Source organism: Brassica napus, chromosome C1, assembly GCF_020379485.1.
Source record: "Brassica napus cultivar Da-Ae chromosome C1, Da-Ae, whole genome shotgun sequence".
NCBI classification, from domain to species: Eukaryota; Viridiplantae; Streptophyta; class Magnoliopsida; order Brassicales; family Brassicaceae; genus Brassica; species Brassica napus.
The window spans coordinates 19,845,044-19,872,631 of NC_063444.1; the positions used below are offsets into that span (position 1 = coordinate 19,845,044).

General features: G+C 31.9%; 2 protein-coding genes and 1 pseudogene across 2 annotated transcripts; all 3 read right to left on the bottom strand.

Moving 5' to 3' along the window:
* Positions 1–293: 293 nt before the first annotated feature.
* Positions 294–9,676, bottom strand: LOC125580783 (annotated as a pseudogene).
* A 194-nt stretch (positions 9,677–9,870) lies between these two features.
* On the bottom strand, positions 9,871–11,386 carry LOC125580784. Its single transcript, XM_048745915.1, has 2 exons — positions 10,542–11,386; positions 9,871–10,460 (listed from the first exon to the last, which is right to left on the bottom strand). Exons 1-2 carry the CDS (start codon positions 10,680–10,682, stop codon positions 10,149–10,151), a joined length of 453 nt encoding a protein of 150 aa, XP_048601872.1. The 5' UTR covers positions 10,683–11,386; the 3' UTR covers positions 9,871–10,148.
* A 7,178-nt stretch (positions 11,387–18,564) lies between these two features.
* On the bottom strand, positions 18,565–21,482 carry LOC106349071 (receptor-like protein 48). Its single transcript, XM_013788966.3, has one exon. The coding sequence runs from the start codon at positions 21,313–21,315 to the stop codon at positions 18,736–18,738; it is 2,580 nt and encodes an 859-aa protein (XP_013644420.1). The 5' UTR covers positions 21,316–21,482; the 3' UTR covers positions 18,565–18,735.
* Between the last annotated feature and the right edge of the window lie 6,106 nt (positions 21,483–27,588).

Sequence of the window (27,588 nt, forward strand, 5' to 3'; positions counted from 1 at the left end):
TATATATACTTATCTCCGGTTTACATAATAAAAACAATAAAATACAGAAGACTCCGACTCGAATACTTGATAAATAGAGAAAGAGCATATTTTGATACTAAACTACTCGTAATAGAAATACTAAACTAAGTGCGAGATTTTACAGAATAGTTCCCACCTTTACCACTAGTTGAAAATGATCAACGTAACAAAACATGTCGTCAACTGCGATCTGTAATCTATTTTATTAAAACTGAAGTACAAAATATTGTTTACGTAATTTTAAGGGAGTTTTTTACTTCTTCTTCCTTCTTTTTTTAAACTAATTATAACCACTTCTTTTATTTTATTTTCCATATGTAAAATAAATTTTACCTATTTTAAGTGTTTTATTACACTTTTTACATTCATTTCTTCATTCTTCGTAGCTACTTCATTAATTGTCTTTACCATAATAATTTGACATCATCTATCTATTCTATTAAAACTGAAGTACAAAATATTACTTACCTAATTTTAAGTGATTTTTTACATTTTCTTCACTCCTTTTTAAACTAATTATAACCAAATCATTTATTGTCTTTTCCAAATAATTTGACAACATTTATCACAAAATTTAAAATAAAATTTACCTTTTAAGTGTTTTATTACACTTTTTACATTTTTTTTTCATTCTTCATAACTAATTCATTAATTTTCTTTACCATAATAATTTGACATCATCTATTCTATTCGAACTAAAGTACAAAACATTACTTACCTATTTTTAAGTGATTTCTTACATCTTTTTTAGTCCCTTTTAAACTAATTATAACCACTTCATTTATTGTATTTTTCAAATAATTTGACAACATTTATTTCAGAAGTTTTTTATTACACTTATTACATTCCTCTTTTCCACTCTTCATAAATACTTCAATAATTGTATTTACCATAATAATTTGACATCATTTTTTTACGTGTTAAATATAATAATTTCACAGGATTGAATGCAATTGTTCCATTCGTAACAAAAATTCAAGCGGGTTAACAATTTTTTTATTTGTTTACATAATCAGTTTGACATGAGTATGTAGGTAACCGTTCGGGTACGAATCGGTTCTTTCAGGTATCAATATTTTGGATTTTAAAATTAGACTATGTTTGGATATTATAAATTTATAGATGGAGTTTGAGTCGGATCCTCCTGGAACTGGGAAAGTTCGGTTATGACGTATAGGAACGTAAAATATCCAATAACCTATGTATTTAGAAATGACATTAAACAATTTATAAAAAAAAAAGAAAGTAAAACACAATATCCGCGCAGACGCACATATCAACCTCTAGTTAAAATTGTATATTAAAAGTCTCTGAAGATTTTTTTTTTAAAATTTAAAACTTTCCTAAAATAGTATTATGGAGTCGTGTAATGTTAAACTCATCGGAAATTCGGTGAAACCCGCCCGGACACCCACTTGAAATTTGTTGAAAACCTCGCTAGAAACTTTTCTAACAACTCGTTGGAAAGATTCACCAAATTTTTGAATAATTCAAGGACAACTGGTCTCGGGCAAAACATTGATTTGTCTTGATGGTGAAAAGAAAAAACGGAGGTATGTCTATGAGTTTCCAATGTGGAATAAAATAAAAGGAGGCTTGAGCTTAAATATTACTCCAAATTAAAATCACATGTCTCTGGATAAAGGTCGTCACATAAATGTGAACAGTTGGTTTAGGAGAAATAACATTTCCTGCTGTCCACATTCACCGACTTCTAATTCGTAACATTCTGAGAAATGTGTGCATTGAATCACATTGACTAACATGCTTTTGATCTGATGCTTCAAAAGTTGAATCTACACGGCGATCTGATTTCCTTCACTTCTTTTGAGACCAACAAATAAAACTACGAGAGAGAACAAAATAGAAATTGACCTCGAGAGTATAAGAAGATAAAAACGTAAGTTTCTGAACATTTCTTACGCCACTTTGGAGACGGCTTGGGACCTTTGTTAAAATCGTTCTTAAATTCAAATCGGTTCATTTATTAAATGGAAGTCGGTTAGAAATAGAAAGTTAATAAGAAAAAAGAAAATTGACACATAACAAAAATATTCAGTGATACAAGGCAAAAGGAAAATTGTATTGTATAACACACAAAAATATTATAATTAGTTGACCAATTACTCTAATCATCACCGATACGCATTGTATTTTATATAATATTGCTTTTATACTCTTGTACGCAACTGGGACAACCTGCTGAGAATAAAAATTAAAAATAGATAATAAATCATTTTAAAAGTAAATTGTGGTCAATTTTTATTCATTCATTACTTTCGATTTTTTTTTAAATGGTTCATTTCAGGGAAGGTAAATTGATTTTTTCTCAGATCTACGCTACTCTCGTTGACACCGTCTGTGTGATTATGATAAAGAAGAGGCAACGACGTTAACAGACACAACGACTCTTTCATTTCTTTTTCTCTTCTTCTTAAATCATTGACTCTTGCAATCATGCATCTGCTTTCATACTCTGTTTTCGTTTTTGAATCTTGTAAATGAGAATGGAACTATCGCATCAACATTGGTCTGCGCTGTTATACCAATCCGATGGTGAAGAATAACAACGGTATGCCGGTAGATGTGTCGCCGTGTCGGCAAAAAGAGACGAGATGAAGACGATGGCTCGCCATCTCTATATGGTGGGTGAAGAATAATGACAGTGGTTCAAGTGAATGTGTATCTGCATGTCTGTAAAAGAGGAATAATTGAGAAAGATGGACTCGTCGTCTATACTATACTCGGTGAAAAGAAATTATAATATAGTTTATATTCTTTATGGTAGTAAATATAAGGATGACATACTATTTCAGATATAATCTTTTATTCTCTTCATATTTCTATATTATTTCTTAAAATAAAATAATTTGACATAATTTCAAATTTGATATTTTTTTTCTCTTTTTTACCATTTTCTTCTTGTAGAAAACGTTTTTTATGTGAATTTGCTTAATGTTCATAAAAAGTAAAAAAAAAAAATGAAGAATATAACCTTGCTATAGTTAAAAGAAACAGATGGGACAATTGCAACACAATTTTGCCCGTTCTACGCGTGCGCATGAGAATGACGAGGGAAGCTAAAATACATGTACTTCCTTTCTGTCACATCTCTATCATAACACGAACCTTTTTATTTAAAAAGATAAGTTCTCGCCCATTATTTTATCTGGCTTATATTCATTATATCCTCTATTAAACTAAGTGTATATACACTTAAGTCATTATCTTACACAAAGTTCATCTTTTTTTACCCAAAGTTCATCACTATACTATACTACATATAAAATAATATGGTCATCGTAGATACAGATGAGCACACCTTAAAGGTGTATATGGTTCTAGTTGCTTATGTGTTGTAGAAGAAGGTATAACATATGGAGGCTAGGTGTTGGGCCCGATGCAAGAAGCCACTATGATATAACCGGTGATAGGGGTAGCGAAACTTGTGGAGGCAACTATATATGAATGGCTATTTAATAAACTGTGTATTAAAGTAACTGAGTAACTAAACAACATGATAAGTCGCAGTGTATAATAACCCAACAGATTACCTCCCCTATTGCATAAGTTTGCACGACCAGTAAGCACAAATAGGGTGGCTCTTGTTTGACGGACGTCAACTCCAATTCAATAAAATACGCAGTAGAAAATTTTTGAATGTACAAGATGCGAAATTGAAGGATGTGCTATATTATAGGCATATTGACACAACGTGCAACGGAAAACTGCCAAATACTACTATACTATATAACATATAGTATAATCCCATGCAGCAACAAACACCATACAGTACTATAATATACAATCTATTTATATATAATAGTGTTTTGCTCTCTCCTGGTTCTGCCACGTAGGCGTTCACGTCAAAAAGTCAGTTCCTGACGGCACGACACGTGTCTCTCTTACTTAACAAAACGTGATTTTGTTTTAGGTTTCGGATGGGCTTTCTATTGTTAGTTTGGGCTCCCTTAAAACAAATAGTTTTATTCAGTAGTAATGGTTTGGGCTTCTTTAGTTAAAACAACAAAGGTTTTATTTTAAAAGTTGAGCCTGTATTAAAAGCATTGTTTGGCTAAGGTTATGATACGCTTCTTTTTCCTCTCCGTGAGAAGAAACTGCGGCGTTACGGTTGTCGATCAGATTCACTTAATACATTGATGTTGTCATTAACATCACCGACCCACTCATCACACGTCTTATTCAATACATCTCTTCATATCTTAATGGTTGCGGATTTTCACCTATAAATAAGTAAGTTTATTCCCGTGAAGTTGATCACTTTTTTTTCTAATTCATTCTAGAGTTTCTACCTCTCTTTTCCCGATTGTAGGCAACTGAAGATTATGGAAAGTTCTAGGCTTCATAGACCTTACAAGAAATGCGTTGATAGCTGCTTGATGATGAAACGAATGTTGCTGCTGAGCTGCTGGGAAATCAGGTAGAGTCCATTTTCAAGCGATTGCATTCCCACCTGAGAATCTGTTTCCGATCTGATCGAAGAATATTTTGGGGATCTGATCGAAGAATATTTCGGGAATCTGATTCTTGTACGTCGGCTGAGGATTATTGATATCGGAGTTTATGACAGTTTCGAGATCACCAATGATAGATTTACCAGAAACCTCGAGCCCACTACCGTAGCTGGTGAATCAAGAAGCCATTTTTATCCACTCCCAAAAGCACCGAAGAAAAAGAGAGATTAGCCAACCTCAAGACGAAGTTGATTTCTCTTATTTTCTTTGTTTTAAGATGGCGACGAAAATATAAAAAGAAAAAAGTAAATGACGTTACCACTGTTTGATCAGATATTTTCGTTACTTTATTTAGTTACGTTTAAATCAAACCCCGATTCAAAAAAATACTCAAAAGTCGAAACCAACATTAATTGTTCTGTATTACTTCGAGTAATAAATCTTACAGTTTTTTTATAGAAAAATACTTATTTTTTGATTAAACAAATACTAATTTTAAAAGTTATGATGACAAGTACTCTGCCCAATTTTACTGTTACTACGTGGTTTCCATTAAATATGATTGTGGGATTCAGTACACTATTTACAAAGTAGCAAATCTGAGTTTTATAGCTTCATTTTTTGATTGATAATCATTTATTTCTTTTGCAAACAATAAGCCTTAATCCAAATTTTAGCAAAAGAAAAAAAACAATAAACCTTAAAGCCCTAAAAATAAGAGAAAATAACATAACAATGCCACTTGGGTTTCAATTCCAACTAGCACCAGATTTTCACATGCAAGTGCGATGTTTCTGTCTCTTACTCTTCTTTTATATCTTCCGATAAAACACGAACACTATCAATCTATCATCATATAACTTGAGTAAGTAAACTATTTTTTGTATTTAATTCCTTTCTGACTTTAATTCTATTAACGCCGAACTTATGAGCTTATATGGTCCTAAACAAGTTGAACTTTAAGAACAAACGATCGCGGGCAGTATTTGTATGCATTAAACTATTAATGCATACTCATGCAATACGATTGTTTCTCTTTAAATACAATAATCGGTTTTTTAAAAGCTCTCCCTCTCATAATTTTTCGAATACACCCACTACAAAAGTAGGTGAAAAAACAAAATATTTTCAATTTTTTATTAAAAATAAAATAGTTTTCTATTACTTATCATGCTTACCTGTCCGTAGGTCGGGTTTTACCCTAAATATTTATGATAAATAAATTTAATATTATAATTACATAGCAGTGAATTTTATTTGTAATTTTGTAAAAGTAAATATAACCAGTTAAAGTATTTAAAAGATAAAATAAATTAAAAAAAAAAAGTTATCCCATCGCTACAGTGCCACATTATATTTAGTGTAACACTGTTACAAAAAACATCAAAACACTATAATGTCGTTGAGTATACTATCCCATTGGAGAATAAAAGTTACAAAAACATCAAAACACTATAATGTCGTTGAGTATACTATCCCATTGGAGAATAAAAGTTACAAAAACATCAAAACACTATAATGTCGTTGAGTATACTATCCCATTGGAGAATAAAAGTCAAATTTTTACACTACAGTAGTGTTTTCGGGTCTTCTTTGGAGATGCCCTTATCAAAAACATAAAGTACATAATTAATAAAATGGTATTAAGCGGTAAATTGTGTCTTTACAAAGTACTTTAGTTCGATTCTTTCTTTCTGATCAAAATATGCTTCATTTTGTTATTCTTTTGTGAGTTTGTATAATCTATAACGAGAGAACAAATAATAATTTTTTTTTAAAGACAAATCATCTATTATGCAATTTACTTAATTGCAACGATTTTAAAGTACAAACTTCTAAAATTCTATATAAAGTGATTTAAAATAGTGTTCTATACCAAATATATTATTCATGTTTTGAAAATTAAAAAAATATATTAATTCAAATATATAATGAATCTACTCGCCGTATAGTATAGTATAGTCGAATGGAAACAAAGGACCTATTTATTTGTCTATGTGATGTTCAAGAATTAACTATAATGTGGCTCAGTTGCGACAATGTGTTAGCTGCCGCTAAAAGAAACAAAGGCTACAACTAGTGAATTTACGGGGGTTCCAAGTGGCAAAATCTAATATATAAGAACCGTATACACTAACTGTTGGGTATGCCAGTTGACATTTATACTATATTAAAAATGTTAGAGTTATGGAAGTTCTTTACTATTATGTCACAATACAAGCATACTTTTTTTGTTGCATAAAATACATAGAAAACTTGAACATTTGTTACATTGTGCGACTAGACAAAGGAAAAGGTGGACAAACATGACTGAAAATATATGCATTCCCATTAGCTTTTCTGAACTCCGATTCCGCCAACTACTACATCTGAGCATCGGAAATGGGCTGCTTTTATCACCTTTTCTGACTAGTAGGTTCAAACCCTATCTGCTACAAATGCTTGGGAAAGTTTAACTCCTCCATGCTATAATTGGAAAGGAAAAACGTGAGGGCATAACAAATCTATTTCTAAAAAATACTATACTGTTTACGCCAATCCTTGGAACATAAAACACATATATATACATTTGTAAATACTATACTATACAATAACTAACGGCAAGACATGGTAAAAAATAACATTTATTTTAGAAGGAATACTGTACAATGACATTACTACTCACCAGTATAGTACATCCAATAATTCTTAAAAATATGCAAAGTAAACTATGTTAAACTAAAAGTGTGCATATCAAATGAGGTTAACTAAACTATTTCTTAACATTGTCTAGTATATATCATCAAGTCTCAGAAAGCCACAAGCATAAGTTACAAACTATACTAATAACAGTTTCAACATAGTATAGACAAAACATGTACATCAACCTTCACAATCACACACCGAAACGGCAAATATAGTGTATGTGAAAATACATATAATACAGTCCTTTTAGTTACAGTATACATATGTTCCCCCCCTCACACGAACCCAAAAACTAAGATGGGAACAAACTCATAAATGACTATACTATCATGTTGTTGCAATATGGTGTGATATAGATACATGGTACCAAACTATTCAGCACTCACATATAGTATTGGTCTATCACTAAATTAATTCATCTGTTTCACCCCTCCCACGAATCCAGAAAATCAGTTTGGGAAAAAGCTGAAAACACAGATACAACTTTGAACATATCTCGTATTCAGTATATACATAGAACACGCCTAAGTGAATTTTAAGCACAACCAATCGTGTGAGATTACCTTTTTGCGAGCCGAAAAGAAGTGCTCCATCTTGATATGCAAAAGAAACTGCGTTTCTGAGTTAATGGCCGGAAATACATGCCGTGTTGGTGTCGACACAGACGCTATTGGCCCATATGCCATGCAATCAAACCAGAATTACCTTAAATCTTTGTCGTTTGCTCTTCAATCGCCTCCCCCGAGAAATTTTGAAGGAAAACTGGAACCCTAACGCTGCTACTGAAACTTGTTAGAACAGGACAAGAAACTGCAAACCAGGCAACACTCTCAACCAGAAAGGAAACGTGTCATTGAACATGTTGTCTTCAACGTTTAGAAACTGGAGGTAAGTGAAATTAATCAGAGACTTGGGAAGTTCTCCTGATAACTGGTTGTGACTAACATCGAGTGAAACCAAGCCAACACTGACAGATTCGTCTGGAAAATTACCAGAGAGGCTGTTATTCTGAAGATGCAAGACTGTAAGCTTAGTATTGAAATTCTCAAAACACCGAGGTATATATAGAACCGCTGAAGTTGTTGTTGGATAAAATAAGTTTACCAAGAGAATCCAGTTCGCATATTATCTTCGGAATCTCTCCTGAAAACTGATTATCAGAAGCTGAAAAATATATAATAGATTTTGGTAACAAAGGAAATGGATTCTTGAAAGTGTTTGAACTTATATCAAGCATATATATTTCCTTTCTTTGAATAAAGTCCGCTGGTCCATCAAAACCACTGAATGAATTTCGAGAAAAGTCTACATACCCCAGCCTTGAGAGACTCCATAACCACTCTGGTACTTGCCCTTTAATTTGATTGGTAGAAATATCTAAATAAAACAAACTGGTTTGCCTTTGTAGAAACTTTGGAAATTCAGAAATATTGCAGGACGCTAGAGCCAAGGATCCAATTGGTGAGGGAAGGTTGAGAGTTGAACTGATATTCAAATTATTACCTGAAAGGTGAACTAGGCTAAGTGACATGAGATGTGACAAAAGACTCATGTCAACCATACTTCTTGTATTCAGATGGGACAGGTCAGGGAACGTAAGTGACTTGAGATGCAAGAAGATCCTGAAATCGACCATCCCGCTAATTGTGTTCCAAAAAGAGAGGTCGAGACACGAGAGCCCGGCTAGTTTTGATATAAATCTCGGGATTGGGCCCTTGAGATTGTTTCCTCCAAGGCTTAATGTTTGAAGTTCTGATGGTGAAGAGATATTCCCAATCTCAAGAGGACCGTTGAAGCCGTTCCTTTCCAGGCTAAGATGGATCAGCGAAGGGATCATGAAAAGAGACGAAGAAACAAATCCAGAAAATGAATTTGATCCAATATTAAAGTACTCCAGTTTGGAGAGGCTACTCATGTTAGCTGGGAGAGTTCCTTCAAGCTGGTTAAAATGAAGGTTGGTCGTAGTGAGATCACTCAAATTTAGTAGCACATGAGGAAAGTTCCCACTGAGCTTGCTCGATGCAAGTATCAACTTTGTGAGTTGGTTTAGGTTGCCCATCGAATCTGGTAGTTCACCGGTGAAATCATTACCATCAAGATCAAGATGAGTGAGGTAAGAAAGATTCCCAAGGGATGAAGGAAGCTTTCCAAATAAATTGCATTCAAGAAGTTTCAAAACCTCAAATTTTTGAGGTTGCCAATAGAATCTGGTAGAATACCAGCGAAATTATTGGAGCTAAGATCGAGGATCTGAAGATGTAGTCTAAACAGAATACTATTTAATCTCAAAGAGCCATTGAGAGAACTGCCCAAGAGATTTAACTCAGCAACATTGCCCGTCTTAGGATCACAAGTGATACAATCCCAAGAACAATAATCAGTGTTGTTCCTCCACCTCATTGCACTACAAGAACAGGGGGATTTTGATGGCCGAAATCGTCAGAAATTCGTCGGAATAGACCGATTCCGACGAATTTCTGACGAACCTATCCGTCGGTATCGTTTTGTCGGAAAAAAAAATTCGTCGGAATTTCGTCAGAACTTCCGACGACTTTCTGACGAATACCGAGAAACGTCATTCTGACGAACTTCCGACGATATTACGATGCGGACACACGAGACCAGAGTTCATCGGAAAAACTATATACCGACGGAGAACGTTCCTCGGACAATTCCGACGGAGTGGATTCCTCGGTATTGTCCGAGGAACCGTTGTCCATCGGTATATTCTGACGCCCAAAATTCATCGGAATATACCAATTTTAAAAACGAATTAATTTTGCATTTTTATATATTTTTTTATATTAAAAATTAATTAATAAATAAAAAAAATCTGAAATTTAAAACTAATAATATTATAGAATTTAAATTCATACAAACCGAAATAGAAAAAAAACATTCAGAAAGTTTAAAATTCATACAAACCGAAATAAAAAACATTCAGAAAGTTTTAAAAGCCGAAAAAAACTAAGAAGAACTCGAAGACATCAAACGATCTAGCTTCTGCATTATCTCGGTGTTGAACTTCTTCTGGGATGCCAACTCAGCAAGGATAGTGGCATTCTCCGAACGGATAGTGGCATTCTCCGAACGGATAGTGGCATTCTCAGAAAGGATAGTGGTGTTCTGCTCCTCCAATGCCCCAATCCGTTCATCTTTGTCATGTAGCTCCTCGAGAATCATGGGATTGGCATACGGAGCTTGCGAAGAAAATGCCGGATACGAAGAAGCACGGCGAGCCAACCCAACTAAACGGCCTCTTTTCCTTTTAGGAACCGCCTACAAAAATATTTAAAGTTAGTAAATAGGGACAAGTTAGTAATCGACATTATAAAAAAAATATTTAATAAAAAAAATTACCTTTTCAACCATCTCATTTATTTGCAATAGAGACAAGTTGGCTGAAGCTCCCGTAGAAGACACGTGTCTTCTCACTAGCAGTAATCCCATTGAGATGGAACTCGCTCTTGAACTCCCAGAGAGCATCACTTTGGTCTGCATGACACATGTGCTTAGCAGGAGAAGATGCGATAAGTATTGGATAAGAAAGAAAAAATATTAAACACATGAGCCATAGTATCATCTTCCTCTCACTACAAGAATGCATCGTTTTGTTCTTTTCTTTTTTTTGCTGTGAAACTAGAGAAAATAAAAGCTCGACTTAAGAAGTCTCTTGTAAAGACTTGGAACACGTCTTCTGTGGAGAATTAATTGATGAATGGTCCAAAAAGTTTAAAGATGAAAATTCAACAGTGATTTAAAAAGTACCCCAAGCGACAAACACAGTTTTGTCCAAGCCGTGTGGTGTGGGTATAAACCGCTAAAACGCTTTGCAGCCACAAACGTATTTTTCTGCCGTGTGTTGTGGGTCAACCAATTGCCCAAAGGCCCCAAACGTTCTGTAGCCTGTGATTCTGTGAAGAGTTCTTTGTTCTCTGTATATTTATCTATTCCCGCTCTTAACGACGCTGACCTCTACAAGGAAATAACCTCTAATTTTTAACTTCCCTCCCTTTTACATTTTCTGTTTTAATCAATACTAGATCTCGACCAGTGCAACCGCGTAGGTTTTTGTTTTCATTTAGTTTTATATAAATATTTTGTTTTCAATTCTAAATTGGTATATATTATAATATATATGTGTCTATTAATTTTTAAAACATAATAAGTTTACTGTATATTTTTTCATTGAATAAATTGTTTCAAACTTTCACATGTATTTGTATCTTCTTCTATATATATATTTTCGAATTATTATTTCATTATTAAAATCGTAACTATATATATAAAGATTAGTAAAATATTGTTTTATTGTCATATTCAAAGATATTGTAATATTTCACAAATTTAGAAAGTTCTTAAAAAATTAAACTTTTCGCTTAATAGATTTATATTATCGAGTAAATAATTAAACATTTAGTTTTTGTTTAATTTTTAAAATAAACTATATAGTTTAAAATTTGTTTTCATTGGTTTAGTAAAGATTAATCATTGTTAGATAATATGTTTTTTGTTATTTAAAAAACTATCTTTATAATTTTTAAAGTTAACATAGACAAATATTTAGCATATAGAGGTATAGTATTACAACATTAAATTATATCTATTTAATTTATACTATCTATAAATCCAATGGATCATCTATTGTTTAAATCTAATTATTGATAGCCTAATAAAAATTTCTACTAGGCCCAAAATTTAAATGACAAGATTAGATATTAAATGTAACATGACTCTCTAAAAATAAGTCTATTTTTTAAAAAAATCACACATGAATAAATGTTGTGACTTCTGTTTTAATATATAAGATTTTATTAGGTTTTAGTTTCCTTCCTTCCCTAAACATGTCTTTTACATGTAGTGTTGAGTAGGAAAACTGTTTTTTTTCTTCTTAAAGCTAATTTGCATGTTGATTATTGAGTTATTCTTGGGTTCACCCCTAGAGTGAACCTCTAGGTTAACTAACCAATAAGATTTCATTATTTCAAATTCAGTATCTTTTAGAGAAGGAAACAAAGTATTGTCAAGTTATATTATGTTTTTTTAAAAAATAATATAAAAAAAATAGTAGTTACAGAAAAAAAATTTAATCTTTTTTAGAGTCGTCAGCAAAACACTAAACCCTAAATCCTAATCCCTAAACCCTAAACCCTTGGGTAAACCCTAAACCCTTGGATAAATCATAAACTCTAAATCAGAAACATTAAACACTAAAACCCTAAATCCTAAATCCTAAACCCTAAACCCTTGAGTGTTTTAGTGTTTAGTGTTTTTGATTTAGAGTTTAGGATTTACCCAGGGGTTTAGGTTTATCCAAGGGTTTAGGGTTTACTCAAGGGTTTAGGTTTTAAAATTTAGGGTTTAGGTATTAGGATTTAGGTTTAGTTTTTTCTTGACGACGTTAAAAATATTTTTTTTGTAATTACTACTATTTTTTTATTTGTTTTTTTTATCTTTTTATTTTAAAAACATAATATAACTTGACAATATTTTGTTTCTTTTTATTAAAGGTATCAAATATAAAATAACACAATCTTATTCTAGGGGGTGAACCCAAGAAGAAGTTTTGATTATATATTAGACAATTCTTTCAAATAGTTCATTTTATATTTTTATCTCAAAAAGAGTTCTTAACGAAGAAGATGACCAAAAGAAGTTTTTTTAAAGAGGCAAAAGACATTTCTATCTCTCATTTATAGATATATAAATAATAATAATAATAATTGTTTATAATTTCAAACTATTTGTTTTCAAATTCAAACTTTTAATAATAAGTTGTTAGATTTTTTTTAAATTTGAAAATGCTTTTTAAAACTATTTTTATAATTTTACTTTTAAGATTTTAATATTTATTATCTATTTTAAATTTGTTTTAAACTCTACCTCCAAAACTCCAGCCCTTTAATTTTAAACCCAAAGTTTAGGATTAGTTAACCTAGGAATGCAAAGTTATATTTACTTTTCAATAAAACATTTTTGATCATTTTTTTAATGGCTTTTTTGTGAAAATAAACTAAAAAGTATCCTAAAAAATTCCTCTTATATATTTACACCATCAAAATGCTTTTCAGCTAATAATGCTTGTAGTTGAAGTCGCACCTACAGATGAGTTGAAACACACACCCAATTTAATATCAGAGATGTACATAAAGTTTGTTAACGACTTTGATGATGTTCCTTTAAGCGCTAGAAGAGTGGACACGAATAAATGTCAACAGAATCAGAGATATTGCAAGACAACAAAAGCTCGGTTTTATTCAAACGATATAGTTAACTACTTTTTGAAAGTTCACAGAAAATCAAAACTCTGTGAATATTTGTAACATCAAGAATATTTTTAACTAATTTTAAAAAGATAAAAATAAACAGAGAAAATTGTGGCTGATGATATTCGAACCCTGCACCAAAATGAATGCTTTTTCACCACTATACCAACTACACTGCAGAAGAACTTGACAGAAAAAGGCTGAAATAATTTAACTTATTCAAAGAGCCGGAAGCATATGCTTCCTTCGCTTGTACCCAGGGCCACTACTGGGTCACACACAACTTGAGATAGACTAATTCTTAATCTATCCAAAATACAAGAGCTGGGCTGAACTCTCAAGTCACTCACCAATCTTTCAAGCAAATGCAGTGAAGACACAGCTTTGCACTCGTTTCTTTTTCACTAAAAGCATACCTTAAACCTAACCCAAGGCTCAACATATATATATGTCTAACAAAATCATGATGTCTAACCCAAACCTAATATTATGTTTTTTAATATTGTGATAATACCTAATCTTCTTGTTTGCCAGCCAAGCAAACTTCTACAGCTAATGACAAGACGACACCTCATTCTTTAATAATGATCATTCCTCATATGTAACACGAACATGAAGCTCCATGATATGTCATGCACAAAAAGCTCTTTTTCCTAAGCTTATATTCTCCTCCTTTTTATCTGAATATGATATAATCTAAGAAACCTACAAAGAAACGCAAGAAGCCAAGCAGACACCACATACCAAGTCGTCCAGAGCTAATATATGCAAAAATTTAAAACAAGTCTGGTTTCAAATAACCATCTGAAACAAAGCATTGTTCCTGGGCAATAGGATACATACGTACGTTAAGAATAAGCTGAGATAGAGATATTGTACTCCTCGTACACAGACTGATTATTTTGAGATTAGAGATGACCCGAGCAATGTCATCTGCAAGGCACACTGAATGATTTAGATAAATATTTAGGATATTTCCAAATATTTATTATTTAGTTTATTAATTATTTAGATAATTATCTTTATTATTTTAGGGTTTTATGGTGTTTTTATATATAGCTGTCTAGGTTTAAGTTTGTATTTAGTTTATGATTTGATTAATAAAAGTTAAGAATTTTCTCTTTATTCTTTGTTTTCGGTAGATCATTGGTGATCTCAACGAATTTAATAAGACATTTCTTAGGTATTCTTAGACTAAATAAGATCTTTGTATTATTTTAGTTTTCCCGGTATTCTCAGAATCAACGGATCTCTATTACTATCATATTGTAGCTTTTGCTACATCAGGTGGTATCAGAACTAACACTTTGGTTTCTTAATCAAAGTTCGATTCTGTTTCCAGACGTGTTCATTGAAGGTACGTGTTATTTCATGGATTCATATCCATTTAATTTATTTGAAGATCTTTGCGAGGAGTTCAGAAAAATTTATGGTGATCCAATTTATGACACGTATGATGATGAGGATTTTTGTAAGATGATTTATGGTCCTCCAATCTATGACGATTATGTTGCTATCGTCGCGGAGGAAGCCGTAGAAATTGTCAACGTAAAAGATGGTATTGTTCTCCCAAAATTTGAGTTAGGCGCAGGATGCAACAATTGGGAAACTCAGACGTTGACTTGGACTTTTACAAAACAAAGTCCAATTGAAGGGTTGCTTAGAGATCAAGCTTTTAGATACAAGGGTGAGTATGCGGAATTGATTTGTACTCTGTCGGTGGCTTTTCCATATACGGCGCAGGGACATGTTCATACGTCTTTCTATATTATTATGGAGAGTGCCTGTATTCCACAATTCTTCATGGCACGTCTGATACATCGTTATGCAAAAGTCAACATTGATGAAGTATGTCAAAAATGCTTACTTGCGAGTCAAGAATTTTGTTATTGGATGGCTGGAAAAGACATATTATTTGAAGAACACGGTTAAGATTCGAGGACGAATCTTTCTAACCCATAGAGAATGACGTTTTATAACCCATAGAGAATGACGTAGATAAATATTTGGGATATTTCCAAATATTTATTATTTAGTTTATTAATTATTTAGATAATTCCCTAGACTATATTTGCGAAGTGATTTTACCACATGTCCTTTCTACAATCAATTTCACGAAACAAATATGATATGTCTACTAAAATTGATGACATGGCTTCCAAAAAAATATGACATGGATAATTTCATTTAATGTTGATTTATATTTTTGGCAAACTTATTAGAATATGGTAATAATTGATATATTACATTTAATATTGATTTTTTTTTTTTGGTCATTTTTTTTTAAATATGGTAATAGCCCATACATCATCTATAAATAAAAATATTCATATATAACATTTCAAACTTGGAAATATTATTATTTTTGTATAATTATACAATTTGTATTACTAAAGCTTTCAAAAATTTCTACAATTTTTTAAAAATTTAAATATCTAATCGTAATATCATTAGTTTCTTATATATCTACAAATTTTATAAATATTGTTTAGGCTAATTTTCTGGTCCTCTAGACTATATTTGTGAAGTGATTTTGCCACATGTCATTTTTACAATCAATTTCACAAAACAAATATGACATGGCTACTAAAATTGATGACATGGCTTCCAGAAAAATATGACATGGATAATTTCATTTAATGTTGATTTATATTTTTGGCAAACTTATTAGAATATGGTAATAATTCATATATTACATTTAATATTGATATTTCTTTTTTGGTATTTTTTTTTTAAATATGGTAACAACCCATACATCATCTATAAATAAACATATTCATATATAACATTTCAAATTTTGAAATATTATTATTTTTGTATAATTATACAATTTGTATTACTAAAGCTTTCAAAAATTTCTACAATTTGTTAAAAATTTAAATATCTAATCGTAATATCCTTAGTTTCTTATATATCTACAAATTTTATAAATATTGTTTAGGCTAATTTTCTGATAATTATACAATTTTATAACATTTTTATTAGTTTTATACAAATTGATTTAATATATATCAAATCTATATTAAATATTAGTAAAAAAATAGTGAAATCTATAATATTTAATAAAATTTATTTTTAAATATAAGTTAGATTTAAAAAATTTCTTACTGCACAATTTCTTACTGCACATGGTGCAGTAAAACACCTAGTTATCTTTATTATTTTAGGGTTTTATGGTGTTTTTATATATAGCCGTCTAGGCTTAAGTTTGTATTCAGTTTATGATTTGATTAATAAAAGTTAAGAGTTTTCTCTTTATTCCTTGTTTTTGATAGATCATTGATCTCAACGAATTTAAGAATTGATCTTAGGTATTCTTAGACTAAATAAGATCCTTGTAATATTCTAGTTTTCCGAGTATTCTCAGAATCAACGGATCTCTAGTCCTATCATATTGTAGCTTCCGCTACATCAGTGAGCTAGGGTCAGCCCATGATCTTCGACCAGCCTTGGTATCTCTTACCACTGGATTTGGAAGTCCAGTCGTATCGCTTGAGTTTGGTGGAACAATTCACTAGATCATAAGGACTTGCTAAATCATAATCGAAAAGATGATTTGCCTCTTCTTATCGTCAGTCTTATGAGCCATTTTCATGATTTAGTCATACACCAACTTCCCAAAGTTGAACCTTTTTTGCTGATGAAGCATGTAAAGGAATTTGAGATGCTCTTGATTCATTGCAGTGTAGCTTGTCGTAGGGATCTACTTTGAGCAGACGAGCTTGTAGAGCACTTGATTCGTCAAGGTTAAGAACTTGGATCTCATGTTTTCCAACGTTTTGACACGATTATCAGTGAGATATCCACACACTCGATCAATATTCTCGAGGCTCCATTCAATCGTCGTCCAAGTCAGAGATGCAATACATGGAGTTGATCAAACTCGGAGAGAACTATACTAAGGAGCCTCTGACATACACATCGACCCCATCAGCTCTTTCCTCAGCATCCATAATATTTGAAATGAACTTTCTTATCACGGTTGGGTAGAAAGGATCAGCATCGATCACAGTATAGTTCAATCCAGCCGTAACAATTACATCCTTAACATCTACAAGCTTCTCATCGATAAGAGGGAGACTGGGCTGAATGCGGTACTTACGGGTGACCTGTACCTTTCAACAGAAGTTTTGGTAGAGAACCGAGAGCGCTGAGAGGTTTGACTCTTGGTCGCAACAGATCCGAATTCTCGCGAGGAGAGACTGGAAGGTTTGTCAAATTTTCTCGTGCCTAGGGCCTTGCTGAGGAATGGATTGGAATCCTTAGCTGAGTCGTCTTCAGAAGAAGCAAGAGACTCGACTTTTGGTTCTGGAGATTTTGTTAGGAGAAGCCTTTTCCTTGCGGTGTCGTTTGAGAGAGCCTGAGGTGGCAGACTTACGGCTTGGGCTGATTCTCCGTCGTTCATGGTGCCACTCGAGCAAGTGATTCGGCGGACAGGTTGCATGTTGCAATCGGAGACCCGAAAGGCTATTGAAATCCAATGGTTTGGTGAAGATATCAGCTAGTTGTTAGTCTGAAGAAATCTGTTAAATGACAACAAGTTTTTCCTCTACTGTCTGATACAAAAATACCTAGGAGATCGTTGTTATCTTTAAGTAACTTAGAACTTAGGTGGTTAGTCTTGCCAACTAAGACTAGATGATTTTCCACTTTGTTCTATTGTTCCTTACTGTTTTGAAAGATTTGAACTGATCTCTTGTACAACTCTTCATAGCTTAATCAATAAAACGCTTTGTGCAACCCTACTCATTTTTGTCATTTTCTTGTTCATGTGATAATCGAGAAACTTCAGTTTTCAGGAATAAACTGTGTAATTAAAATTTTGATTGTGCGAGTTTTGACATCAACAAATAGATAAACTGAGAGAGAGGTATATAATGGATGGAAAATGAAACCATAATATGAGGTTTATATGGATATTTTGATAGATTGATTTGCGATGACTCAGTTTGTAAGATGGATCATCAGCTACATATGTAGGTGTGGAAAGTGAGGGTAGCTCAGTGATTGACGTTCTTGAACCCAGAGTTGGGTCGCAACAAGAATGGAGATGCATAGCATTACAATAGGAGTGTGTTTTCTCCCTACTTCAAGATTTCAAACACAAAAAAGAAATATAAAGTGAAAGAGGAAATTAACTGCGCCAAAACACACAGATCATCACAACAAGAGTGGCAAAACAATACAACAAAAGAGAATTTTTCACGCCATTACAATGGTAATTAATTTAAAACGACATAGAGATGATTATTAATATAGTAGATATCATTAGGAAAGGGATGCTTATGTTAAGAAAAATAGTGAAAGATCCTTTTGAACCAGTCATGTCTGTATGAAGTCAGAATATGCCCGATAGTGAATCCACAGAATACACCAGGTACATAGGCTATTCCAGCTGCAATCCAGCTCAATACTTGATCTTCTTCTTTATCTTTGTTTATTGTAGCTTCTTCTCCTCCACTGCAGGTTTTCAGAAGAGGAGCACCGCATAGCCCAGGGTTCTGTAGGAATGAAGAACTATCCTGGCTTTGAATTTGAGTGCCTTGTGGTATTGGACCTTCGAGGTTGTTGTAAGAGAAGTTCATCCAAGCTAGAAACGTAAGTTTACCGAGCTCCGGTGGGATTTTTCCGGATAATCTATTTCTGGATAGATCCAGTGATTGGAGATTGGTCAAGTTCGACAGAGATGGTGGAATATGGCCTATGAAAGCGTTGTTTGACATGTTGAGCACAATCATCTCCTTGAGTAAACCGATGGATTTGGGGATTTCTCCTTTGAATCTGTTTCCTGAAACATCGATGCTTTTGTAGATATTGAAACTAGTACCAAGCAACTTCATCTCCAAACCTTTGTTAGCCAGGACCACCGACTTAACATAGTTTGAGAAGCCAATTCCTATAAACCTTTTCTGCTTGTTATCTGGAGTGTATACACCAGATGACATTTCACTCCAACCAGAGAAGTAATCTGATGGCAAGGCTCCAGAGAAGAGATTTTTAGAAATGTCAAAGATTCTCAGCTTGGGGAAATTAATAGAACCTTCTGGAGAATATATTGGCCCATGGAACTCGTTTGAACGAAGGACAAGAAACTGCAAACCAGGCAACACTCTCAACCAGAAAGGAAACGTGTCATTGAACTTGTTTTCTTCAACATTCAGAAACTCGAGGCCAGTGCAGTTCATCAGAGACTTAGGAAATTCTCCTGATAACTGATTGTGACCAACGTCTAGTGAAATCAAGCCGATGCTAACAGATTCCTCTGGAAATTCACCAGAGAGTCTGTTATTCTGAAGATGCAAGACGGTAAGCTTTGTATTGAACTTCTCAAAACACCGAGGTATAGAACCGCTGAAGTTGTTGTTGGATAAAACAAGTGTTTCAAGAGAATCCAGTTCGCAAATTGTCTTCAGAATCTCACCCGAAAACTGATTATCGGAGGCTGAAAGAAACGTTATTGATTTTGGCAACAAAGGAAATGGATCCTGAAAAGCGTTCGAACTTATATCAAGCAAATATATTTCATTTCTTTGAAAAACATCCGCTGGTCCATCAAAACCAGTAAATGAATTCAGAGAAAAGTCTACATACGCTAATCCTGGGAGACTCCATAACCACGCTGGTACTTGCCCTTTTATTTGATTCTGAGAAATATCTAAGTAGAACAAACTGGTTTGCGTTCGTAGAAACTTGGGGAACTCAGAAATATTGCAGGATGCTACAGCCAATGATCCAATGGGTGAGACCAGATGGAGAGTTGAACTGAACTTCACAGTATTTCGTGAAAGACTTAGTATGCTTAGTGACTCGAAATGCGAGAAGAGACTCATGTCGACAATACTTCTTGTATTAAGAGTGGAGATGTCAAGGGACGTAAGTGACTTGAGATGCAAGAAGATGCTGAGATCGACATCGCCCCTGAGTGTGTCCCAAAAAGAGAGGTCGAGAGAAGAGAGCTCGACTAGTTTTGATATAAATCCCGGGATTGGCCCACTGAGCTTGTTTCCTCCAAGGCTTAAAGTTTGAAGTTTTGATGGTGAAGAGATATTCCCAATCTCAAGGAGACTGTTGAAGTGATTCCTTTCCAGTTTAAGATGGATCAACGAAGGGATCATGAAAAGAGACGACGGAACAAATCCAGAAAATAAATTCGAACCAATATCAAAGTACTCCAGTTTGGAGAGGCTACTCATGTTAGATGGGAGCGTACCTTCAAGCTGGTTGGAAACAAGGTTGATCGCAGTGAGCTCGGTCAAATTGAGTAACGCATGATGAAAGTTCCCGCTGAGCTTGCTCGATGCAACTAGCAACTTTGTTAGTTGTTTTAAGTTGCCGAGTGAAACTGGTAGTTCACCGGTGAAACCATTACCATCAAGTTCAAGAACAGTGAGATCAGAAAGATTTCCAAGCGATGAAGGAAGCTTTCCAAATAAATTGCATCCAGAAAGTCCCAAAACCCTCAGATATTTGAGGTCGCCGATGGAATCTGGTAGAATGCCGGCAAGATTATTGGAGCTAAGATCGAGGATCTGAAGATGCTGTAGTTTAAACAGACCACTACTAGATCTTAAAGGGCCATTGAGAGAACTGCCCCAGAGATTTAACTCAGCAACATTGCCCGTCTTAGGATCACAAGTGATACCATCCCAAGAACAGCAATCACTGTTGTTTCTCCAGGTCTGTGTCTTCTCGTCGGCAGCCATCCCACTGAGAGGGAACTCACTCTTGAACTCCCAAAGCGCATTCCTCTGGTCTTGACGGCACAAGTGCTTAGGAGGTGAAGAACCGCAAACAAGTATTGAGTGAGAAAGAGAAAATATTAAACACAAGCTCCATACTATTATCTTCCTCGCACAACAAGAATGCATCGTGTTTTTTTTTGTTCTTTGTTCTTTGGTTTTTTCTTTTTGTTTTTTGTTTTTTGTTTTTGGCTGTAAAGTGGAGAAAAATAAAAGCTAGACTTATATAACAAGTCTCCTGCGAAGACTTTTTGTAGAACCAAGTCTCCCCTGAAGAATTAATTGATGAATGGTCAACAAAAGTCTAAGAAAATGAATATTCAAGAGTGATTTGTCCTGTCATGGTATACAAAGGGACAAAGTCTGTTTTGTCCACGCCGTATGGTGTAGGTAAATCGCTGAAACGCTTTTTAACCAGCGACATATTTTTCTTTATTCCCGCTTTTAACGTGTTACCGGTAGAGAGTCACAGTGAAATTGACGACGCCTCTACAAGGAACAAGTCTTTGCCATTGCTAAAGTAACCTTTAATTAAAGAGAGGGAGCTTTATCATTGGATTTGGACCTAAGAGCATCAGCAGCTTTAGAATTTCTGGAGCAGTACTTTCACACATATAAGAATAATATAGTTTAACATCTATATATATAATCTATATTATTAAAATAGAAGTAACCATTTAAAAATGTTCTTACTTCATTAATTAAACTCTCTTTTTTTTCTTGTCTTTTTCAGTTGCATTTATGAAATATCTTAAAACGAATAAAACTGTCTAATTTATTACTTGTCTTTTTAGTTACATTAATGAAATATGCTTAAATGAATTTAAACTTCTTATTTTATTGTTTGTCTTTTTCAGTTACCTTAATGAAATATCCTTAAATAAATTTGGACATAATATCATTTAATCAACCAAAAAAACACATGAGTTATCCTTACGTGTATAATTTTAATAATGGAGATTTTTAAAAACGTGCATCATTAAAATGTTACCTAAAACATGCAGCACTAATATATAACATGCATCAATAAAACTAAAATTTGACTCACACAATTGTATGGATATTATTTTCAGTTGATTAAATTTAAAAATAATTATTTATTCAAAAAATATTTAAGAATGGTTATGGTTTTAAAAATTATATGGTATTATTTGCTCATAACTCATTTGTCATTTGATAAATTGTTAGAAAGAAAATTTTAGCATAATATAAATTAGTTGTCATTTGCTAAATTTATGGGTTTTTTTTTATTTAATTATAATATTTTCATTTTATATTTGAAAGATAAATGAATTTTCTTTCAAACAATATTTTGTAGATGTATTTTTTAAAAAATAATCAATTAAAATTGTTATTATCATTGAATATCATTATTTTTGACATAATATGAGTTTTCGTTTGCATCAAAACTTATCATATTTTATGATAATTTTAATTTAAAATGTAATTTTCATATTTTTCAAACAAATTCTAAAAATATTTTTTAAATATTTTGTTATAATTGTTAAAAAAAACATTGAGTTGCATTTCAAATAAAAAGGTAAAGATATTAAAAATATTATAACTAAAATATGTAAAATTTAATATAGTTTTAAGGAAATGGGCAAAATAAAAAAAAATTACAACTAAAATAATCATGATTTTTGTTAACTGGACGGATCATTATTTATATGATATCGCACACGAAAGAAAAATTTTTGTTTTTAAAATTATCTAATTAACCCTATACTCATTTTTTTATATTTTTTATATGATATCACATATTCGTACAAAAATAGATAGTTTAAGATGCAAAAAAAAAAATATTTACTTAATGAATATAATATGAACGAATATTACAAATACATCATTAAATAAAATAAATAATTAAAAACTGAAAATTCATATTCGCGCTGGCGTGCGGGTCAGGATCTAGTATAATCTATTAAAACTGAAGTACAAATATAAATTAATCCTTAAATTAACTATCTAATTACGCCTAATGCCATTGTGAACCTAATTAATCCTAATTATGAGCATTTATTAAAATTGAAGTACAAATATAAATTAACCTTTGAATTAACTATTTGAATTAACTATCTAATTACGCCTAATGCCATTGTGAACCTAATTAATCAGCATTTATTAAAACTGAAGTATAAATATAAAACACATTTACCTAAATAAATTTCATAACTGATTCATTATAAATAATAAATTTAGTTAACTTTCCCGGTAACAACGTATTTTTGTTTATAGATAGTTTTGATCTCATCGTGAAGCTTGATATTCAAATCATTCTTCAATAATCAGTTTACCGAGCATTGATATCTAATCATTCTCCAATTTTGATCTCCCCATGCAGTTTGATACATTCTCTAATATCAGTTTTTACATAGCATGATAACCACACTCAACATATTGTAACATCAGCAATATATTATACAAAATCAGCCTACTCAGCTGAAACCATGGGCATTTAAATCTATATAAACCAAAGCATAAATATTATATGATTAGTATAATCACGTGTTTTAAAATAATGTTTGGTTAGTTAATTTAAAAATGTTTTTTGGGAAAGAAGATTGTACGCAAGATTGCTTAAACAGAATATTTTAACATAAATTTTAATTTACAAATATTAAACAAACTTTAAGATTTTGGATTTTCACAATCTTTTATTAGATCCACATAATATTCCTAACTAAAACCAAAAAAATATCCCGACTAATTTAGTTTAATTGCACCTAATTTTTATCTACAATTATAAGCGAAAAATATATAAATCTTCCCATTTCAATTTGTATTCTTAACTAACAATATATAGTATACACTTAATTATAAAAAAAATCGAGTATATTAATGAAAATGGAATATTTTTTAAGTACTACCACATAAATGTATGTATTTAAAATATATGGTATACTTTAAGTCAGACGTAAATCATTAACAGGAAATTAAAAATGCATAAATTCTATTATGAATACACCACACAAACTAAAAACATAATGGAATCTTCAAAATGTAATATGTAAAGGTAAAAACCGCATGAAAATAGTCAATTATATAATATATAAATCAAAATAAATTAATATGTAAATATATTATTTTATGCATAGCTAATAGTTCAATACATGATTTAATAAAGTAAATATATGATAAGAAATATGGTCGATATATCTGTTTAAAAGCAAAATAAAATTACTCAATATAAAGCTTAAAATTATTATGTTTAGATTAGTCATGTTAAACAATTATTTAATACGCACAAAAGTTAAAATATATATTACCACAAAACAAATATCAATCTATATAAAAGTTAAAACAATGATTTAATACAGAAAAAAATTAAAAATATATATTACCATTTACAAAAAACAAATATCAATCTATGTAAAAGTTAAATCAAAAACCCTAGCAGGAGCTTGGGTCCAGTTCTAGATTTAATTAAAACTTAAATAGAAAAAAACTAAGTCAATTGTGTGATGACACTTTACAGAAACATTTCTCTAACCTAGTCAAACATTTTTTCGGGAAGAATCCTCCATCTCTTCTATTTTTTTCTCTCTCTCTCCTCCTTTTTCTAATTAAACTAGCTATTAAATTAATGTTTAGACATTGTTCACTTTCTCATTGTATACTCAATCCTACCTATTTAGTTTACTTCTTTCATTTTACTAAAAATATTTATATTGGTATTGCACATGGCTGTTGGACCCAATAATCGTTAAAGAAAGAACAAGCCAATGGCCCAAGTCCATTAGCATTCGACTTCAAAAAGACTCGATTTGTGGCAAGTTACGGACAATGAAGCCCATAAATTCGACCTAAGATAGGCCCAGTCAAAGTCAGCCTTTTAACGAGAGGCTGAAAAGGTCAACACGAGGGGAGAGCGATCCCGGAGATCTAGGGCACGTGAAACCCTAGAGAGACCTAACCATATTCATCGACTTTGATCTTATGTTCTAGTATTCTATTTCGTAGTCGATCTCAGTTGTATTTCGATCTCGTTTCCATTATATTCAACTATATTTAATCAATAAAATCCATCTTGTCAACTGGAATCTGATTACATCGTTGTGTTCTGAGGATATTGTTGCCCACGTCCTTTCTTCCCTAGTTTTAAAATCTCAAACATTATCATTCATACCCTTAGTGTGAGTTTTAGGATCCACAATGGCTCAAGATCAGATAATCTATATATAATTACAAATAAAATGATTTGCTACCCACTTAAAATTATGCATGTCAAACTCTTGCTTTGTACATTAACAAAAGTTGCATCCAAATTTTCATAATAACAACCAAACTGGTGTTTTCTATTTTTTATCTCTAAACCTATTAATTGGTCAATCAATACAAAATAAGTTAAGCTAATGGTACTTTTTAAATACAAGAAACTTGAGCAATGAAGAATTTGAATTTTTTTTTAAAAAAAAATTAATATCTGAATCCAACCCGAAATAATCAAACCCGAACTAAAAATATCCGAACCCGACAGGAAATGTAGAAATACCAAACGGGTTCTATACCCCTGTACTGAAATACCTAAAAATCCGAAATAGTCTATCCGAACGCTCATCCCTAGGCCTCATGCGAAGAGTTGTCCTGTCTTTCTGAAAAAAAAAGGAGTGAAGCTCTTTTATAAAATGGAAGAGGGGGAGTGAGTTTTATAAGTTTCGATGTGGAACAAAATAAATGGCAGGTTTGGACTTAAATTTTAAATAAAATAATAGGGATTTGGGTCTCAGTGGTTACAATCTACCTCACTAAACTTGAATTCTCTCCGAATCCAAGCAAAACCCGGAAAGAACTTCAATAGTCATCTAAGAAACGCAGGAGAAAAGTATAAAATGAGACTAGAAACAACTATGGGCTAAGAAGCAATACAAAGCAAATAGTTACTTAGACAAGGAAAGCAACAAGAAAACTATTTTCAGAAAGTCTTCTTGAACTCTCTTATGGAACGATAGATAAAAAAAAAAAGAGTATTTGCACTCTACACACAAACATTATCTAATATTTAGGTCAATACACATTTTAAGTATTTCCCACTATTTTTTTTTTGAGCTTCAATGATTCTACTGCCCTTATTCGTTAAATTAAATATAAAACACATCTAGTTCTCTATTTTTCTTTTTATTTTATTTTTAAATTTTGAATTCATTTTCCATCATTCTCTTTCTTCCCAACCCACTTACAATTCCAAAGAGATATGTATTCATAATTTTGGTGTATTTCAAAACCCAAGTTTAATTCAAGTAGTTTGTACTTTCTCCACATCTTTATTCATCTCTTTCTAAATCACCACAAGAAGAAAAGCAATTTGTATGATTTTTACATAACACAGAAACTAATGCAATTTCCATAGATGTTCTCATATGTTGTTTGTCTGCCAAAGATCCAACTCTGGAAACTCCAAACATGCGGGCAGCTAAAATCTTTGGAAGATTAAGCCTCATGGGGAAGAGTTGACAATGGTCCAAAAACATCATCTTATGGAACATGGACCGGTGATCGAATCACTTTGTTTATGAAATTTACACTCTGTAATAAAAGATGGTAGATAGTGATAGAAGAAGACTAGATTCAAATCGTTGATTTGGTATAATCCATCAATTATTCTTTTTAAAGTTCAATTTTGTTTACTATATTATTGTAACTTAGTCGGATAATGTAAAGTTTAGATGTGTTAAAAAATTCGTATACGGTCAAATTAGCATGTGAACAATGGAAAAAGATTGAACTTTGATTTGCGTTTGGTTATTAGTTTAACGTGTAAACAATATTATTTACTCGATAGACATATATTTTAATCGATATGATAAAGATTTAATCGGCTAACATATCTAATAACATATAACAATTTATCTATCCAATATATCTAATTTTGTAACAATTTATCTTTTATTTTAGTCATTTAAATTTATTGTTAAATGGCTAAAATATATATAATACTGTATAACAATTAACTTACCCGTCATGTTTGATATAAAAAAATCAAAAGGTTTTAATATGGTAATAATTATTTTTCATGTATTTTCAAATTAACCATCGTGATTTATTGTTATACAGCTAACATATTGAATAACATATAACAATTTATATATATATGGTATATCCAATAATTTATATTAATTTATCTTTTAGGTTAGTCTTTTAAATTCATTGTTAGATGGGTAATATATATAATATTGTTTAAAAATTAGTTTATCCTTTTTCTTAACAACTCAATTAGTTTATCCATTACATCTAATGTAAATATTATATCCAATTAGTTGTGGTGTTTAATTCAATAGTGTATCATAGTCAACGGGAAAGCTAATTAGTTAAATCCTTCATTTCATGTGTTTGCATCTCCAAAGAAACTATTTTTGTATTTTTAAGTAATTTTTAATGAATGACAAAATAGTAAATAACTCA

What these genes read in the sequence shown, in the direction of transcription:
- LOC106349071 (XM_013788966.3), bottom strand. Translation starts at nt 21,315, where the DNA reads ATGCATTCTTGTTGTGCGAGGAAGATAATAGTATGGAGCTTGTGTTTA.
- LOC125580784 (XM_048745915.1), bottom strand. Translation starts at nt 10,682, where the DNA reads ATGCAGACCAAAGTGATGCTCTCTGGGAGTTCAAGAGCGAGTTCCATC. An exon ending in TAAATGAGATGGTTGAAAAG is followed by an intron (nt 10,461 to 10,541) that starts GTAATTTTTTTT and finishes ATATTTTTGTAG; the next exon opens with GCGGTTCCTAAAAGGAAAAG.